The following is a 15,426-nucleotide window of genomic DNA, read 5'->3' as shown; positions in this document are numbered from 1 at the left end:
AGAAGAAAGACAAGTTTTGATCATTTTTTCAATTGGAATAATTTAATGAATATATACATATTATCTATTATTTATATGTGTTACATTATTTGAAAATATCAATCCATATTAATATATAAATAATATATACAATGAAGGATGTGAGGAGTTCACATAAAATTGAATCAGAAATAGCTGGTGACCCTTGTATAGTAGTGGTCATCTTTAAGTTTTAAATGAAAACATTTTTTAAAATAATGTCTAACACGTTTTTGAAATTTGAGTAACATGCTACATGAGTGAGAATCAATTATCCAACAATATTTGAATTGGAGTAATCGATTATTCAAATTTGAGTAACCGATTATTCACTGTTGGACAGAACATTTGGGTAATCAATTACTCAATGCTGTAATCGGTTACTGAGAGATGTTACATCAGTTTTTCATATTTGAAACTCAAGAGTTTTCATCCCAAACGAAATGTCTTCATTCCAAACAATTTCTACTCTTTCATAAAGGAACAAAGACTGATTGGAAAGCATATTTAAATGCATTAGAACTCACAATGAAAACAACCTTTTGAAAAACTCTTTAATTCTTTTCTCACAACTTTCCTACACTTTTCTGCACTTTTAAGCACTTGCACTCAAACTTTCAAAGTAAAGTGTTTCAAACTTTTATAAACTCAAAGAACATTATTATTAAGTATACAAAAGAGTTGATTGGATTGCAAGTGTTATTATATTTCATACTTGTAAAGGCAATCCAAAGCCATCATTCAAATTCTCTATTCATTGTAATAACTTTCTTTCACGGGGTGTGAATAGAAAGGGGATAGAGTTACTTGGAAATGTGTTTTCTAATAGTATAAGTATTAGTGAGTGTGTAAGGTACATAGAGATCTCGGGGTGAGATATTGTAATTACAACTCATAATATTTAGTGGAAAATCTATTGTGCTGCAAGCAAGAGTACTGGACGTAGCCTTCGTTGGACAAGAAGGTGAACCAGTATAAAATTCTTGTGTACTCTCTTCTCCCTTACCTCTTTGATTTCTTCTTGTTTATTTTCTACAATATTATCCGCTGCACTATAACTCTTCATTTTGCAGAAAAAATAGTCATAATTTTTAGTCAATTAATTTCCCTCCTCTTAGTTGCAATCTCAGTCTTACAAATGGAATTAAAATTTTCTATCCGACTAGATAAAAGTTTGCAGACAAATAAAAAATAATATTTTATTTTAATTTCATTTTACAAAAATAAACATTAATATCTACCTATCTAAATTTAGATGTGTGGAAAAGCATTTGTATTTGTGATAAACGGTGGTCTGAGCCCATAGTTTTTCCCAATCCCAAGGTATACACGTTTCAATCAGAGTTGAGACAAAAGTATCACATTTTCAGTGCTTATCTTACTCTCCCTCTGCATATATAAAGAGGCGTTCTGCCAAGTTCTAGAGATCAAGAATGTTTTAGGTTCAGAGTAATTCATATCATTATTGGCTCTATAGTTTTTTTTTCCTTCACGAATGTGAGATATCTCCCCATGGCATATTATTGGAGTTTGGGTGTTCATGGCAATGTTGTCTGATCCGAATTCATATATAGATTATGCCTCAAAGATCTTTTGAAGCTTCCATTTCTAGGGTTTCCTTCTTTTGGATCTTTGAAACAAAGAATGCTTCTGGATTTTGTTGCTAATGATTTATGTGAATCCGGATCAGGCTTCATTACCATCAATAATTCCATCCCTCTTCACTCTCCTTCCTTTTCATATATCATTTTCTCCATCAATGGATCAACTATGGTGTAAAAATAATTTCAGTTATATATATATATATATATATATATATATATATATATATTATCTCTTTAAATGAATTTAAAAAAAGAAACAGGTTCATTTTATGGAAGGTCTATTACACTCATTTGATTCATGATGTATCGTAAAATCTCAGAAAGATGCCCTTAGAACTTGTAGAACATTTTTGTAATGAATTATGTTTTTTCTTTACAACAAATATGATTTGTTGTTCCTATAATTCTATTCTTGTAGATATAAATTTATGATATGAGTCTGTGTGTGTAATAATGTTCAAAGGAAAAGTCAAGAGATTTGGCAAACTGTTAAATGAAGCATTTATCTCAAGAATGCTGTTTTTTTCAGAGGCAATCAGTTTGATATCAATGTCATTTCTTATTTGATAAAACTGTATATGAAGCATTTGGATCCTCGAGAATTTTGTTATTTTTATAGGCAATCCGTTTGATATCAAAAGTGTTATTGATTTGACAGAAGTCAGAATCTAGTCTTGATTGAATGCATATTCATAATATCTTTATTTGATATTTAACTTGTGTAAAAAAATAAGTAATATGAAAAAAGAAAAAAGGGTGCTCATCCATATATAAAATTGTACTCATCAAACCATGTTACAAAGATTTAAGATATAAAGAAGATAGTTCATATGATACATGATTAAGGATTACCACATATAACATATCATTGAGTAAAGTCATGGAGGCAACCTAAACCAAAATCACATTCAAAATCCAACTTGAATTAAATCTATCATGTATGAGTACATATGAGTTTACTCTGGAAAATTACCATCCAACCAAATGATCCAAACTATTACAAACTAAAACATTCTCTAAAATTGACCCACTATTCTATGGGATACACAAATAGGTGCTGAATAGAATGATCTAATCCTGTAATATAAAACAAATTGAACACCAGCCACCTATAATATTAATCCACCGACACGTTTGATGCAAAATCACAATTCAATAATATATGATTTATATGTCTCCATATATAGCAGCCCTTGACTTGCATTTCAAATTTTAGCAAGTAGGGTATTTCGTAATATGTTTATGGGTTAATTAGAGTACTACTCTAGAAATATATATTTTGCCTTATACAACAAGTTTGATGAGATTCATTTCTTGCATGAAAAAGTTGTCAAACTTAATGTACATAAACTTTGCTATAAATTCTAAACTTTAGATGTAATACTCTTTTATAATGACCACAGTGCCTTTGTTTATCATCATCGTAATTTTTTTCTAATCACCTCTCATTTAAGTTCAATCTCTTCAAATAATTACACATCTTTGATGATGATTAGTGAGTGATTGTTATTAGCTTTTTTAGGGTAGTGATGATGACACTGTTCAAGGGTAACGCCTTTATTCAGTTGGTTTTTGTTTTCATTTTGGCAGTTCAGAAAAGTAACATACATTACTCTTGTCCTTTTCTTCCTATGTTGGTTGTTCCTCATAGTTTTCATGTTTCTTTTATGAGGTGGGGCACTAAAGTTGAAACAAACCTGATTCTAAATCCTGTAGCAGTTATATATGTGCTTATTCTCCTGTCTCTTTCTTCTTTTCTTGGGAATTGTCCTAGATAACTTGAAAATAGAACACTTATAGCAAAGGCTATGATATTTATTCTCTAGGATTAATTAGATATTCTCATATCAATAGAAAAAACTTTAAAATAAAAAACAATTTTTTTCTATTAATTGTTAAAATTTGATCAATCTGGAAGAGAGAATAAGGATAACATTAAGGACAGACGATCTATGTTCAAATAATTAGGAGTGAGCTTGAGATGAGTTAAGATTTGTTTTTACCCAACCCTAAATCTTGGTTGCGTCATTTGCATAGAGACGCATACAAACATATTGAATGACCATGAGACGAGTCAGTATAAATCATATTTGGTTCCTACCCGACTGTAAATATTAACCAGGTCTAATTTTTGAACTCAAACTTAATCCGATGAAACCCAACTTTATTCGGATCCGATCATAATTGGGTCATATAGAATGAGCGGGTAAGATCAGGTACTGCTCACCCCTAATTCAGATAACCTATGGAGTATTCATGTCATTATTCAATTTTATTAGATTTTTGCTAATAAAGAATGTTTTATAATAAAGAGAATGTTTGTGGAAATCTATAATCTGATTAATATGGACTTGACCCTTTTCAAATGTATGTTTGATGCCAAAGTCCTCAAACAAACATTTAGGAATGGCAAAATCAGCTTGGTCTGACGGACCAGTCCGTTCGAAAAGATATTTTTAGTAGGTTGGGGGTTTTAGCCCAAAAGTCCGTATTCAACCCGTTTCAGACGTTCGTTTTTCAGACGAGTCATGGAGGGTTGGTTTGGGCTAGCCCATCGGGCTTACATGAAGATTAAAGTACATTTGCTTATCATGTTGCTCATTACAATTAAAATTAAACTTGTACAATTTTAGTTTATGTTTGGATGCTATAAGCATGTAATTCTTCTTTCTTCTTGCAAAATGAATATTTAATATCTCATTCTGTACTTATCTATGATCTTCACTCTTATCCAATTATTGTACTTATTGTCAGATAAAGATGAAGCTTCATTGACAATTAGGGGTGTTTGAACCAAATATAAACATTTAATTAATTGAAATGGAAAATTAGAAACTCAAACAGAACTAGTGATTTTGATTCCTTTTGGAAAATTAATTGAATTCGAATGTGTTTCAATTTATATTTTTAATGTAGTTGAATTCAAATTGAATTGAGTAATATGTATACTTTATGTGACTGATTTATAATATAATAGTTTTGATTCTTATACATTTTGTAAAACTTAGAAGTTAAAATTTTTATTGTGAACTAGGAGTCTAAAAGTTTAAGACTATGTTGATTTATTGTTTAGAATTATAAGTTTTGAACTAAGGCGATATGTTATTATGAGATTGTGTCTTTTGTTTGTGATTTTTGTTTTAAAATACATTTATGAGGCATGTGAATTATTTATTTTTGTCTATAAACCTTAATGTGTATTTTTGGAAAGAAAAAAAACGAGTTAGCTCGCTGGTCTGTCAATCCTGCCAAATATGGGTCGGATTGACATTTTGAGTCTTTTTAACAATAAGAGTCGGGTCGGACTAGCCTAAATTCTGACAAGTCAAAGGCGGGATTTTATCCATCATGGAAATGAATGCTAATGATTTTTTTGGTAGATTGAATATTCTAACAATTTTATAGTTTTTATTAGAACATAAATCATAAACTCTGTTTAAGCAAATATCAATTGTTATTAATATTTCACTTCATTACCTTTTTCCCGATAATCAAAATTTGTTAAAGGTATCAAGCCCTTACAACAAGATCATGTCTTAATTACAGAAGCAATGCAATGCAATGGCCTTATACACCAATCTAATTAACCACTGTCAAGAACGAATCACAACCTGTAAAGCTTAGTTGAATCTTTATGATATTAATAGATGATATTAATTTTAGATAGAATACAAATAAATAAAAGAATTTGAAAACTAAGCTGATAAAATAAAACACTCTTCCAGTGTAACAATTACTTACATTGTTATACATATTCAGGCATTGTGTGGGAAAACCTCTTTATCCAAGAAATTGATAAAACGTTGAGCATATATCTTAGGTTCTACTACTGATATAGTGTGGGGGTCAAATTTCAGTGATTTGCATGCATTCTCAATTTTCTTTTTCATATTGTATTCTTGCAATATATCAATTATGCCCATGTAGAGAACCACATCATAAACCTCAAAAAGCTCAACTTCTGATGCATCCACTTTATCCTCATGAACTTTGCTAATAGCTTGAGCTGGCATGTTTACTCCTAATTGCACTCTCAACCTAAGTAATCAAATGAGGATACATTCAATTAGATGGGTTTTTATAAGAGAGGATAATTTTATTCATTTTAGAAGAAAAATTGAGAACAAATTATATATATAACAAATTTGTATTTAGACATATTATGTATTACAAATTTACAATCCAACACAAAGAGGTAATAATTTTTGCTTAGATTGTTAATGAGTGTGACATGAATTACAGTGGAAGAAACAGAATGCACAACAAAAAAATAATACTTTCTATTATCAATTTGAATAAAGTTGTAAATAGAATCAATGCCTTGTGGAATATATTCAGAACAGGCATTTATAGCACTCAAATGCTTGATGCATTTCATAATTCATCTTTCAATTCTGACAGTATCAAATCTCAGCAGACTATAGTATAGTGTATATATAGGTCAAAACTATATGCATGTTGAACATCCCATATAAAAAGTAAAATGTTGAACATCCCATAGGAAACAAGCTCATAAATGCTTAATGAAATAAACAGCCTATGGTATGCTCAACATGACCTGAAGCTTGTGGCATTCAAAGTATTACTGTGAATGCTTCTCTTGCTAAGACATAAATGTTAGCCAGATATAAATTTATACTTTTCTACTTCTGATACTTAGGTGCATATCAAGGGAAACTAATTTAATGCACCCTTCAAATTATACTCATAATTTTATGATATAAAGTTTCAAACTTTCGAACCGCTTTAAAAAATTTAACTCATCCCCCCCAAAAAATAATTTCTAGTTTAGTAGAAGATACCTTGCAGTACCAGGAAGCAAAAGATCAACTTCCCTGTCACCTATGGAGTATGCCCTCAATGTATGCCCTCTAATGTGGGGTCCAGGTGCAGTGTTCACAAAGTTGGGTTCATGGGCAACTAATAGCAATCCTTTAGGAATAATCAATTGATCCCCTTGTTTGACATCTAATGTAAGCAAAGCAAATGAAAAAGTACTCAATAGTAAGAAAAATACTGAGGCGTAAATGTGAACTTGCATATGCCAGAATTCACACTCGCAGAGTCGCAGATAGAATCAATGAGACAAGTTAAGAAAAAATTATTACAAAAGATGAGAAGAAATCCATAGAAAGCATGCTGTAATCATTTATCATTAGTACGTATTTGGGTGCAAAGAGAAGCAGTTAATCCTTTTTTCCCACATATAAATGAGTTACTGAAATAAACTTTGCTACCGCCCATTTTGCAAAATATTTTGATGAATGCCATGTGTCTTCTTGAATTCTTAGGGCACAAAACCAAAATGATAATCATGAGTGTATGATTTATGTCAAATTAGCTTAACTTCATTGCTAGAACCCTTTCATCCATTTTTGACTAAGATACATCACTTCTCGATATAACAGCAATTTGTTTACTGCAAAACATTCCTTGTGATCTAAATGTCATATTTAACATCTGTAGATTTTATACCATAAATGTGAACTTAAATATTTTCATTTAAATTATGTATATGAAAAATACAATAACTTTTGAAAGAAATTTTCCGAATCACGTTATAAATAACTGGCATCAGAGGAATATTTACCATCTCCAAAAGGTATGCTATCCTGACGCTGCATTGATCCAGGAAGTTCAGCTAAGGCCTTCAGATTCTCTGGAGCTCTAAAATGTAATCCTAACAGAAGGCTGTAATCAATTATGTGCCGGGACTCCAAGAATTTGCAGTCAAGAGAAATTTGGCTGCACCAGAAAAACAATTTTGATCATAACTAGAATATCTTACTAACCCTTCAATCAATGAGAAATTGAATGCAATTGTTATGATACATTTTAGTGGATATATACTCAGGCTATTAGTCACAACTCAGTACTATCACATGCCAAGTATGAAAGTAATCAATCATAACCAAGAGGGGCTCCACTATTCGATATTTATACAAGTAGCTGAGTTCCAGTTAGTCATTCTTAAATATGAATTGTAAATTTGACCATCCTAAATAAAATTCACGGAAGCAAGTTGCATCTTTGATGATTATTTCTTACAAATTTTATCACCCAGGGAAATGCATCACCTCTAAGACGGACGTATAATGGTTTTTGGATACTAATGTGAACTTCTATGTTAATCTTTTCATTTTTAAAACATAATGAGATGTAAAAATTTATGACTTTAGAAGTTCTTCCCTTCAAAGTCAACCAGACACTGTGATCACTAGATGTAACAGCAGCAGGATCTAACAAAGAGCTTGATTAAAGATAGAGATAATCCAATATATCTCTACTACTTTAAAAGACCATCTATTTCAATTTATGTGGAGTTGAAATAGTGACAATTCAGAATTACATGCAAAGTAGTTTCATGACCTATGGTTTTAACTTTTAAGGGTAAGATTCTATTACAACAATGATCAATATTGGACCAGTATTGTTAATCCACCATGAAATAGGCGATATATTATGTTTTATAGAATAAAACACTGTTATATTCTTGAAATTTGCAACAGGTACTCCTTGATTATACAGTAAAATACATTGCATATTAGTAAGTATAAGTGTATAACAGAAGTGGCTTCATAAAATAGAAACTTACTTGAGTAGTGATTCTCGCAATTTTATATCCATTTGAAAGACATATTTTAGATCAAGATCTTTCAATGTTGTATGGCTATTAATTTTATCTTTGTCTGTGCATCTTCCATGAGAAGATCCTTTCAGATCAAAACGACGGTGGATATGCAGTTCTGTGCAAAACATATTCCCCATTACCACAAAGCGCACCTGATGGACAAGGAATTATTTTTAGTTAAACCAATTACCAAGTAAGGAGGAAGAAGGTAGAGATAGATATTAGGAGTTACCTTTTTCCCACCTCGTAGTGTTATTCGGTGGACCCCGAAGAACTTTGTAATAAGAGTATTCTCATACTTTCCTACATGACTGTAGTATTTAGGAAGCATATTGAGCAGAACCTACATGAAGATAAACATCACTTACTGCATAAGTGCATGTGCATAATCATGAAGTTTGTAGTTATCATTTAACTTGGTAAATGAGTGATTTTTAACACAAAAACATTTTTCTCTAGAAAAACACATCTAAATGTGGTCTTAAACAGCCATCTTGCCATTGAATTTAATGAACTTTGTCTATAAAAATTGCCATTAGATCAGTGGCACTAGAAGAACTATTGGTATATATGGACTATGAGAGATGGGAATGCAACCAATCATCTACTTTGGTCTAAAAGTGCTATTTTATTGAAAATAAAAAGCACTTCTCTCCTGAGAAACCCCATCCAAAGAGGCCTTAGTTAACAACTTTGACATAGAATTTCATGAACTTTGTTTTTATATATCATATTAGTGGTACTACCAGGTATTATTGGTAGATATGCGATCAAGATAGCAGGCATCAGCGGAATTGTGTTTTACCACTCTTTAGTCTATATATAATCTAATCTGCTTATTTATCCAGTTGCAGAAGTCTTAAGCGGTCAAACTCCTACCAGTTGATGAATTCAACACAATAATTAGTGCAAAAATGTCTCTTGGCCCACTAAGCAAAAAACAAGTGGAAACTACCAACCTTTAGTTCAGATTTTTTCAGTGTCTTTATCACAAACCTATCGTCTTGAGAAAGATAGAAGATGCTACCACTTTTTCCAGGTGAAGATATGTCCCTCAGACCACAGTCGCCACAAATGGACATCATGTACTCTGCAGCATCTAATTTGAACATCTCTCTCAAATTCCTGGAAAAATATGTTTGTGTGATTAAGCAATGAACTAAGAAATAATAAAGATACTATAAACGTAAAATGTGCTTGACTCCAATATCATTAAATGTATGAAGAGTTAGTTTGGAAATCTGTGGTTGTTAGATTCTACCAATAAATATATCACGAAAGAGCACGTGTTGCTAACCATAACCTGACTAAGCACTTTATTATGCCAATGTAATCTTATATTCACATTATCAACAATTAATGCATATTACTCTGACAATGACTATGGTCACATTTAAAATTGGACATATTCTGATAAGGAAAAGGATTGGAATAAACTTCAACAACATTGATTCACTACTTTGAAACTCTTCATAAGGTTTTCATTTTGTGTTGCCACTTCAATAAATTATGATACACCAATGGTGGTAATCTAAACTCAATCATAAAAGAGAGGAGATAATGCTTTCATATCTTAAAACTTTAAGACAAAAGAATGATACATTAGCCATGTGGAAAAGATTCCTATGCATGGTGCTCATGATACAACTCTTCCATTATGACGCATGTTTGCATATAGTTAATAAATACCTGAACACCATAGGGCAATAATCTTTCCAGTAGAAGTCTATAGAACAATGTGGAGGAGTTCTCTGTGAACCCTCCTTAGGGAAGTACATCCTTATCCTAGCTCGTTCTCCAAAATCAGATGACCGAACTTCACGTGCAGGCACTGGTGTAATTTTTCCAACAGTATACCTGGGATTTCATCCAAATTTGTTCAAATTAAAACTTAACATTAAACATAAATACCAAATGGATTAAGCCACTTTAAAGATGATTTAAAACACACACTCACACCATCCTAACCCCTTAACTATAATGCCGACAAGATGAATATTTTTTTCAGAATGTACTTTGCTTTTTTTATTTGTTAGTAAACTAATTAGTCAAAAACAGCAGTGGAAAGAAATGTGATATTAAAAACTGGAAATGATAATTAACTATATCAAATTTTACAGCAACAAAATGTTTTAGAAGGTGACAATAGACCAAATACGTTACCTGATGCCAAGCTGCAAATTAAGCTTCAGATAATAGCTTCGGCGGCCTCCGAAAATATCCATTAGTGAACTCTTCATCACTGGCTTCACACTAAACTTATTTTGCCTTTTTTTTTTAGGTGATGAATCTGAATATGTCCTAGTTCTCTCCATAATTAGAACTCCTTGCATATATTCTCTTTCATAAACCAAAGTACTTGTACCAGAGACCTCAGATTGACCTTCATCAAGGGTCTGTGATTCAGCGGATGAGGAATCATGACATATGCAACCTCCTGCAGGATCTCGTAGGCTCCAATCTGCATCTAACGATGAGGTCCTTAGAGATATTTTACGCGAACTTTTTGATCTACTACTGAATGAAATCTTTTCACTAAAGCTACGCCTAACACTTGATTTTGGATCCATATGTGTCTCTGCATTCAATGGTAGACCACTATAATGGCCTTTAATGCTGCACCATTTTCTTAGAGATGGATATTTACTACCGGAAGGATAGAATGTCCCTTTCCCATCCTTTAGGCCCTTACTCCACGTTCCAATATAAAGCCCCCCATCGGCAAATCGATAAACTCCGGATCCATGCTTAAGACCATTAACCCAACAACCATCAAAGATGTCACCATTAGCCCTCTTCATAACCCCTCTCCCATCTATTTTCCCACTTTTCCAATTCCCAACATACGTATTTCCGTTACTCCAAGAATACCTTCCGCATCCTTCACGAATCCCTTCTCTCCATAAACCTTCATAACTATCTGAATTAGAATAGTCCTTCCGTCCAATCCCGTGATGAGCATTCATCCTCCAGCTGCCTCTATAAACACAACCGGTATATTCTGTAAAGGTGCCGTAACCATGAAGGTAACCACCAGAGAATTCACCCTCATATTTTGCTCCTGATGGCCATATAATCACTCCTTTCCCTGTCATTTTCCCATCTTCCCAATCACCCGCATATGCTGTTCCATCGGACCACGTGTACTTTCCCTTGCCATGGGGCAGTTTGGCCTTGATCTCACCGATGTAGACATCGCCATTTGAAAAGGACTTCTCTTCAGAGCTATAATTTACATTAAATATTTAAATCATAGTACATTCATACAAAACAGAACAGTTATAGTCAAAAAAAGATAAAATACATAACACAAGACGATGAGCGAATTTCTATGGATATTACCTTCCGCTGTCCTCCATGAATTGCAGCCTTTCAATAATCTATTAGGATAACTCCAAGAGATGCCATTTATTTACAAATGTTGAACTTGTGGCTCACTGGTGTGATAAGGAAATTCATCTCTGCCTTTACCAACTTGACGACACTATTGTGCCCCACAGTGAACTCTGTAACATATACAATGATCATAACGAACCTCAAAATGCAACACAAGAAAAAAATCATGCAATAATGAAATCTAAAAGTTGTTTCTTTCTAAATCAGATAAAAGGTCGATGCGAGCACCGCTGATATATTTACGGAAACCTTTAAGATTTACTTGTGAAAATGTATGCTTATTCTTGCTAGAGCTGTGAGTCAGTGACAATCCATGAAATATTTATGTATACCTATCAAAGTAGAGAAAAGATGATAAAATCGCGCCTTAGGTGGTTTGGGAAAAACCATAGGGGAACGATAAAGAAAGACTTAGACCTTTGTTAAATGGACATGATATATGATAGAGTATTATGGCGTCGTTTGAAGAATGTAGCTGACCCCAATTAGTGGGATAAAGGTTTGGTTGTTGTTGTATCAAAAGAGTGAAATTAACACCATAATCAGAAAGAGAAAAAAAAGAAACATTTTCTACCCACCAATTTGATTTCAAAAAAAATTGTATTTACATAAGAGGTATTTGTATTGTCATTGTACATCATGTATACAGGAATAAGCTGCTTAGCTGCTTTAACACAAAAGATCCCACACATGGTTCCACCAACAACTGTCTTCTTTTGCTAATCATATTTGTCAAACCATTGGTTCTAATAACACCATTTGTTAAGAGTTATGAAGCATAAACAATGAAGGAGATTTGCATCCAATGGTCTTAAGATGAGAAACCTCAATAAGTGGGTTTGATACCATGGGTTGAATAGAGATCCTCTCCACTCCTGCACCTAGAGAGTCCAATACTGGTGTGCAGATACTTACAAGTGCTACAGAGAATTTTTTAACGTCCATATTTTCATTATTTTTTAATAAAATAATGTTAAAAATTAACAAACTTTCTTTTTCCCCTCATATTTCAGTACTGCTGGAGAGGATCTTAACCCGCAGGTTGAACTTTAAAACCTTGGTCTAACACAAGTTTGTTTTCTGATAGATGATACATAATTTTAGTAACCTCATTTCCATGTTTATTAACGCTTATCAGCATAAAATGAGTAATAAAACCAAACTCTTCTAGAAATGCTAACTGGGTTAGTTCAATCAAAGGGCATCCATAAAAAGAATCTCTTATTAATGTTATGAGTCCACACAACACTTATATAAAATTTGAAACAGAAATTGACATAAGAAGTCATGAACTTACCTTGAATGAATGGAATAATGGATTGAAGGCCAATTAGTAGTATGCTGTAATATGAAGCAAAACTGAAACCCAGAATAAATCCCTCAGAAGAAAGTTAAACTCTGTTCAAAGATGTTTCAAACATTAGCTCAACGATACCCTTCTCTCTACCTGTCTTTATTTAACTCTCTAGTCGACAACTGCCCCACCACTCAACTTTATTTGACAACTCTTGCACCTTATACATTGTTCTGTACCATGCATTCACGTGTATACAGAGATATCAGTCAAATTTAATCATTATTCATCATATACTAACTATTAAGTTGATTATATATAAATAATACACTCTAAAAATATTGTCCGGAGAAATTTTTGCTTAAACATCTATCTGTACCATAAAAGGTTAGTGATTAGTATTTTGCACTAGAGGGGGAATAATTGAGGAAAAAATAGAATTTTTACCCGTTAAAGTTGTATGTTTTTTTTTTCGTGGTTGTCCCTTTCAACAAGTATCAGTTTTCGACATAGGAATTTAGTGAGGCATAATACATTTGACTAACACTTAATTAGTACTCCAACTTAAATGTAATGGATTAAAATACTACAAAGTACAAAGAGCCTCTTTTCTAAATAAAAATCATATTTGTGTCCCGTTCAAACACATGTACTAGACAGCCACACGTGTGTTTGTTTGAACTTTGAAGTATTTACGTTTATGACCTATATATTCCCTTTTAAGTGTTAACTAGTAGGGACTAACTACGGTTTGATTGGTAGTTTGGTTGTCTATGCCATGCAAAGAGGAATCTGGCAAAATGTGACGAATTCTTTTTGGTTTATTCACTAATTATGGCATTTTGTACTTATTATATACTCAACTTTACCTAAAAATAGTATAATCTATGTCCATTAGGTGTACTTAATGCCTGGCGGTGACAACAGCGTGTCTGTCAAAGAAAGGAATAAAGGGTACCCTACCCGAAGCTGATTCTCCCTTCCACCAAAGCCACTACTGCCCCCACTATTCTCCCTTTTCTTTTTTTAATTTTATACTTGTATATATGTCACGATTTCGACTTTTATTCTTCTTGAGTAGTGTAACATCATCAGTATATTATTTACTATTTTTTATATTATTTTTATAAAAATATAAGAAATAAATTGTGAATGATGTAACGATATTATAAAAAATTCTTATACTGTCGGTATATATATTTTTCTTTCTTTATTATTTTCAATTTTTTTTTGTAGAAAATGAATTGTTTAATTACATGTAAAATTACATTATTATAATTTTATTCACTATTAATTATTATTAATGTGTGAATAACAAAATTATTGTGAACAAAAATAATTATTAATGCAAATATTTTAAACTTATAAGCAATCAATAGTTATAAAATTATGTATAAAACTGAAAAAATATATGACAAAAAGTGTGAGATGATATTTTTGTATTCTTTTTTTATTGTTTTATCATATAGTACATGTTTAAATAGTTTTTCATACATAAGCTCAACCCATATCAATCGAGACATTTGGGTCCCAGTTTGTGGGGTTTTGCCCTATCCCTAGGCAAGCATGCACGTTCCCATTGTCATTTAGCACAAGCCCACTCTAATATGAAAAAACAAAGGGAAAAAAAATAATATGATGTAACACATTTATTTATTTTTTGTGAACAATGAAATAGTATTTTTATTACCTATATTTTTATATTATATATAAAGTTAAAATTTGAAATAACTTTTATCATGCTGTAATTTTCACTTCCTATTTTGTCCTTAATATTATTTAATTTTTACAAAAAAATCATATAATCCTAAGCAATTACAATCAACACATTAATTAAATACATATCTCACATTAAATTAAATATTATCATAAACACAAAAAAAAAATATAATATAAAGTACACCGAATACAACAAATATATTCTAAATCTAAAAAATGAAATATATAAAAATTTAATATATAGTATTATGTAATATTTACCAGCAAACACGAAGTATTTGTAGGCACTAGTTGAAAAAAAAGTTCATTATGCCATACTGGAGATAATCATTGTTTTGAGAATGGATTCTGTCATTAAATTTCTATCAAGTAATTAGGGGGAAGGGAGATGGACATCAATGTTGTAAAATAAATTTGATAACTTTTAGGTTGGTCTACTAACATAAAAATGGTATCTTCATTTCTTTTTTACTCCATCATTTGCCCAAAAAATACACTACAAAACCTATTGTGTGAAAATGATAGAATGAATAAAAAATATTTGATGATGAATTAAATTTAAACTCAAATAAAAGTTATATAAATTATATAACACTGTAGTAGTGAGTTTTGGTATTGGTGCAAGGATATCATTAATAGGTAATTTATAAATATTTTTATGAATCTTCATTAACTGTGAAGCTTAATTATACATTACTTAATACGTATAAACTTCTAGTTTAAAAAATAATTCAACTCAAAATGTCATTCAATCCATCTAAAAT

The 15,426-nt window shown here is 31.6% G+C and overlaps 1 protein-coding gene across 2 annotated transcripts; it reads right to left on the bottom strand.

The window, feature by feature from the left end:
* LOC109362917 (phosphatidylinositol 4-phosphate 5-kinase 8-like) lies at positions 5,298–13,145 on the bottom strand. 2 transcript variants are annotated; one of them, XM_019609008.1, is made up of 10 exons: positions 12,947–13,145; positions 11,596–11,759; positions 10,417–11,490; positions 9,943–10,110; positions 9,213–9,378; positions 8,486–8,596; positions 8,218–8,405; positions 7,213–7,367; positions 6,425–6,590; positions 5,298–5,660 (listed from the first exon to the last, which is right to left on the bottom strand). In XM_019609008.1, the coding sequence occupies exons 2-10, from the start codon at positions 11,610–11,612 to the stop codon at positions 5,378–5,380; spliced, it is 2,328 nt and encodes a 775-aa protein (XP_019464553.1). In that variant the 5' UTR covers positions 11,613–11,759; positions 12,947–13,145; the 3' UTR covers positions 5,298–5,377. The 2 variants fall into 2 exon arrangements, with proteins under 2 accessions (XP_019464553.1, XP_019464554.1); XM_019609009.1 differs by having other exon boundaries at positions 10,417–11,478.

This window comes from Lupinus angustifolius, chromosome LG12 (genome assembly GCF_001865875.1).
Source record: "Lupinus angustifolius cultivar Tanjil chromosome LG12, LupAngTanjil_v1.0, whole genome shotgun sequence".
Lineage (NCBI taxonomy): Eukaryota > Viridiplantae > Streptophyta > Magnoliopsida > Fabales > Fabaceae > Lupinus > Lupinus angustifolius.
The sequence above is the reverse complement of the archived record's forward strand: the minus strand, read 5'-3'. Positions and strand labels throughout refer to the sequence as shown.